General features: G+C 40.0%; 1 protein-coding gene across 1 annotated transcript; it reads right to left on the bottom strand.

The window, feature by feature from the left end:
• Positions 1 to 1897: 1897 nt before the first annotated feature.
• On the bottom strand, positions 1898 to 4518 carry LOC121815888. Its single transcript, XM_042228780.1, has 2 exons — positions 3364 to 4518; positions 1898 to 3231 (listed from the first exon to the last, which is right to left on the bottom strand). The coding sequence occupies exons 1-2, from the start codon at positions 3643 to 3645 to the stop codon at positions 2578 to 2580; spliced, it is 936 nt and encodes a 311-aa protein (XP_042084714.1). The 5' UTR covers positions 3646 to 4518; the 3' UTR covers positions 1898 to 2577.
• Between the last annotated feature and the right edge of the window lie 1179 nt (positions 4519 to 5697).

Here is a 5697-nt window from a genome sequence, read left to right as displayed (position 1 = left end):
TTCCGTGTATCGTGCCCACCCCCAAGATCCTATATGTATGTGTAATGAGAGTGTGAGTAATGTGAATGTCTAAGTTGTGGGATAAAATTGAGGCAGAGGCAGTCAGAAGGGGACGGGGGGGAAGTACCTAATGGCAGCACACACTTGCCATTTTATTTCAGTAGCACCCTTGCAAAAAACAGAAAAAAGTTTGAAATTTTGCTGCATGCTTTGAATGGTAGAAAGTAGCGCCACCTAGTGGACAAATATAAAAATAAAGATTTTTTTCCCAATTATTTACACAGTTACTTGTACTTCAGACACAATGACTGCAACATGTAACTGATGCACCACCCCCTGAACCAATTCTGCTAAACCACAAGGGCAATTCCTGCTGTACACCCAAATTGCAGTTTTAAAACGCGCTTTTGTCAAAACACTACACACAAGCCTCTGCAATTGGCAGGATTTTCATGAAGAAAACCTCTTGTTTTCGCAAGAAACACTCTCATTCAAAGTTGTAAAGTCAGTTGCCCTATTTTGCATGCTAACTCATCACATTGCTAAACACCTTTCACACATAATTGCAATTAAGAAATCAGAGCTTTACAAAAGGGCAACAGGTGAGTTCTTCTGTTTTGGAGCAATGGATGGCAATGTTGGAAAAAGAGGCAGAGCCAGAGGAGTGAGAGTAAGAGGATGAGGATGGGGAGGATGAAGATGACGAAGACCAAAGAAAGTAATCTCTGAGGAGAGATACATACGCAGTAGTGTTTTGTAACCCAACTCTTTAGCAACAGTGTGGTTGATGTCTTTGAGTACTATGAGCAGGAGCTACAGCATCCACCAGTATCCAGTTTAGTTCTTGTGCTCAAATGATGTGGTATGTGATGTCCTAAACAGCCACAACCTATCTAGAAAGGCTACAAAGCAACCATAATGCCTGCAAGTAAACTCCATATGAGGCTGTATAAAAAGAAGCAGTCACTTTTTTGTGGCCCTGACTACAAGAAAAAGAGTTACATGTGCCTATCTATAGTTTCATTGCTTGCTACAGAAGTTTTATAGGCATCTATTAAGACCTGCCCCTGTGTCACTTTATTCTGAACGACAAACTCAGTCAGGGCTGCTTCCAGATGTTCTTCTCTGCAAGCACAGCAGAGGAAGCTTATAAAGTATGACAATTTCAAGCGACCTGTAGCCATTTCCTATTAAGGCAGCTCACATCTGCCATGGTTGTTGGGTCTGGTATGAAAGTTTTGCATTCACAGTTATATTTTTAAGTTTGGGTTTCTGTTCAGGTTTCATTTTCTCCAGTTTATCCAGGTCGCAGGGGCAGCATTGTTTTCTGGTCATACTGGTGACAATTTAAACTGAAAACTTCTAACATGAATTACTCACAACATGAAACTTGTCACTGATTTTCAGTTCATGTGTAATTTGTCTTACCGCTGCCTTTTCGCTCCGTTTCCTTTCCTTAAGAATGAGTTCACCCTACCATCGCAAACATTTCGGAGAGGTTGAACAGTTCATGGATAAACTGAAAGGTCCTGTGTTAGGGTTTTGCTTGATATGTTTTTCTTAAGGAAATAACTTTCAAATACTGTTTGTCTACTCTAGATATTTTTATGAAAATATTCAAATTTTGCCTGGCATGTCAAGTCTCTGCGTGGTTTGGACCTGTGTTTTTACACTTGCTGTGTAAAAACATGGGTCTACGATCATTGTCACTCAGTTTTAGCTTTTACTTTCACTTGCTGGTTAGTTTCTGGCACAGAAACCCCGGAAGGACCACTGCACAGAGGATAGAAAAGAGGATAGCAATCAAATTTATATCATATATAATTTTTTTATTATTATTTTACTAGTTTTTGAACACAGCTCATATTTGTGGTTGCTTTGCTTTGATATCATTTACAGTTTTTTTACAGTCGCTAACAAGCGCCTACCCATACTTCAGATACTTTTTCTAAACTCTTAACACAGACCCACACCTACAAAACACAATTGGCCAAATGGATAATATCCTTCCCAAAAATACACTCTGTTAAATATATACTAACTCCTCATTTCAAAATTAGAACACATCTTTCTCTGCACACACTAACTGTACAAAAACACTATAAATCTGACTCAAAATGAAATTAGTCTGTCAAAGAATAACACTTGTCTTCACTTCACAAGGTACATGCAGTCAATCAAAGTACACCAGGTGTCAAAATACTGGCTATTATTGACATTACAAAAACTGCATAGACTTTTATGTTTCAGTTTTACAGGTATGTGCATGCGAAACATGCAATCCACCATTTTGACACCAGAAATGTCTTGGTTGGTAACTGCATGTCCACATGTACAGTAATGTTCACATTCAAAAGCATTCCAGTAAAAAGCAAACAAGTTTCTGTGTCTTTACTGTTTACTACAGGAGGTACAGTAGAAACACGGTATGATAGGACAGAGAAAGTGTCACAGTATTGCTTACAGTGAACAAAATATCCATGGAACACACAAGAGCATTCTGAACAAAAAAACAACAGCAAAAAGCCAAGATAAAAAGGGGGGGAGGGGGGCTAAAAAAAGGCAAAAAAGTTGCATCTAATCTCTGCGATCTTCAGGGTTAGGCCACATGTTTTCATCAACATCACATCTGATGTCAGCCAAGTCGATGCACCTGGGATAAAACCGCCTGGTATGTCGGATCCACCCTTGGCAATCGTCAACTGTGATGTCCCTGGAGCCAGCATCCATGGCTTCAAGGAGGGACATCTGGTCATGTGGCTGATGGTCATAAACCTTCCACCGCCATGCAGAAAAGAACTCCTCTATGGGGTTGAGGAAAGGTGAATAGGGTGGAAGGAAGAGACTCACCAGTCTTGGGTGGACTTCAAACCATGTTGTTATTGCTTGCGAGTGATGGAAAGCCACATTGTCCCAGGTAATTACAAAGGTCCTCATGTTTTCACCCTCCTGACCCTGCTCTGGAACCAGGCGCTGGTGGAGATCATTGAGAAAGGCAAGCAAGCGCTCTGTATTATAGGGTCCAACCTGACATTTGTGAAGGAGTAATCCTGCATTTGCAATTGCTGCACACATGGTAATGTTTGCCCCTCTCTGTCCTGGCACATCAACTGTGGCCCTTTTACCAATCACATTCCGTCCACGTCGACGCCTTTTGGCCAGATTGAATCCTGCCTCATCGATGTATATGAATTCATGAGGGGCCTGGTTGGCCTCCAATTCCATAACTCTCTGAAACAAAGTTTATGTAAGTCATGTTAGTACTGTATACCATACTGTACTGTAACCTAGTATTGTGTAGGTTACCTACTTGCAAAGTGCAAAGCTTATAGAACTGGACATTGGATTGAATATACACTGTACCTGGACATATTGTCGTCGTAGCTCCTTGACCCTCTCACTGTTCCTCTCAAAGGGAACAGTGTAGAGCTGCTTCATCCGCACTCTATGTTTGGACAATGTCCGCGAAATGGTTGTGAGGCTGATTCTATCGATATTGTCGAATATCTCATGGTCCGCCACAATTCTGGTTTGTATTTCACGCAGTTTTATTGCATTATTTGCAGTAACCATTTCCACAATGGCAAGCTCCTGATCATTACTGAGGAGCTTTCCTCTTCCCCCAGAGGGTGGAAGACGTTGCATTCTTTAGAAAGACAGACAATTCAACATATGCATTACTGTATGACCATATTGACATGTCAAGTGAGAATAGGAACAATCCATGTAAAATGCAATACTTACCTGTTGGTTTGTTGAAAGGTGCGTATAATGGAGGCAACCGTTGACCGCCTCAAATTGGGCTGCACTCTTTCACCAGCCTCTCTTAGTGAAAGACCATGGTTGATTACATGGTCAATGATAGTGGCACGGATTTCATCACTGACTACTGTTCTTGCAGCCCTTGGAATGCCACCACCACGCATTCTTACACCTATACCTTGCCCTCTCCTTGGGCCTGCTCTTCTCTCTGGGCCCCTTGCTCTTACTCCTCCTCGACCAGACATTACAGTGTTTGTCTTTTTTTTGTTTCCAAAAACATCACTCCTCAAGGTCTTGCCTTATGAACCCCACTGAGTCTAAGCCAGAATGGAAGAAGGTGTGGTTGGCCCAATTTACCCAACATAAATCAGCTGTGTGTCAATTAATCAATTGTTTGTTTGTTTACAGCTGAGATATATTTTTGATATTGATATTGTTTTTGTACTGATATCATTGCAGGGGCAGAGGTTTTTATACTGTATCTACGGTTTGGAATATTGTTTTTGCTATTGTGGGATGTTGTGTGTTAACATTCGTAGATACTACAAGAACAGTCCATAGTTTTGTTGGGAGGTATAACTTGTCTGTTAAGAAAAGCATTGTGGAAATGTGTTCACTGACTGCATATTGGGTGAACACGACATGAAATGTGTGAATGGTATGGCCACAACAGACCGATCCTGTGCTAATTGTGTTTAGAGTTTTGCAAATGTGACAACTGTTTGGACAAACGCTTGTTAGCGACTGTAAAAAACTGTAAAGTACTTCTGTTTGTGTTTTGTGTCTCTTAATAGACCTTTGTTGGCTTTAAAAGATTAGAATAGAATAGAATAGAATAGAATAGAATAGAATAGTCCTTTAATTTTCCCATAAAGTGAAATTTGGTTGTAACAACAGCAAGAAAAACACATATAAAAAAAACTGTACACAGGACACAGAACAGAAACAGAAACAAATGTTTATCTATTTACATCATGGACGATAGTTACCAAAAACAGAGTACTGTACAGTAATTAAAATTAAATTAAATTAAATACAGATAATAGCCACAGTAGGAGTTTGCAAAGGTCCTACTAACTTTTGCATCCTCAGTTCTGACTCTGCTATTCCTGAGATGCCTTCACTGCCCCCACAAACCATAATAGTACAAAGACCTGCCAAAGTCATACTGACGACTGGGATAAATGACTTTGCCAGCACTTCCAACTCTTTTCCAAGTGTTTGTGGCTTAAAAATGTGCTGACTCTTCTTAGTTTTAGTTTACACATTTTATGCACTTCAGCGCGGCTGCTAAATGTGTTTAAAACTCTTCCTGGTTTTCATTCTTTGATGAACGATGACATCATTCTTCTGTCTCTGTTTCTTCCCTATCTCTGTCTGTCATCAGGCTAGAAGACTACATCTGCCCTGGTTGCCTTCAGGCATTAACACACGCTGCGCACACAAGCACAGTGTGGGCAGTGCAGAGGTGCACGTACTGTATAATCTTCAGGAAGTGATTAGGGGGGTGTGAGATCAAAGGTTTTGTATGAGGGGAAAACATTCCTTCCTCTGTCCCCCCTCAGGGTGAAGGATGGACAGTTTCCTCATGTGTAACTCTTCTAGTTCTTCTACACAACGGACACCAAAACATCTTTTTAAAAAGGTCCGGATTTAAACATTGTTTTTAAAATGTGCTTGTTTTTGTTAAAAAATGTTGCTTGGAAACATTTTTTTTAACAGATAACATAATTTGATAGAGAACAATCATTAATTGCTACAAATAAACATTGTTGTTATAATATAATGTCTTTGTAGCAGTTGGAAAGGGTAAAAAAGGAAATAAATATGTGTATTACAAGACTGTATTCAAGTATTAATATACTTGTATTTTAAGTGGGTAGTTCTGCCTCCTTCATGCTTCCCTTATAACAATCCATAGGAACATTGTGTGAC

This window comes from Haplochromis burtoni, unplaced genomic scaffold, assembly GCF_018398535.1.
Source record: "Haplochromis burtoni strain Fernald_Lab_line unplaced genomic scaffold, NCSU_Asbu1 Contig_349, whole genome shotgun sequence".
NCBI classification, from domain to species: Eukaryota; Metazoa; Chordata; class Actinopteri; order Cichliformes; family Cichlidae; genus Haplochromis; species Haplochromis burtoni.
This window is presented reverse-complemented; position numbering and strand designations above follow the sequence as displayed.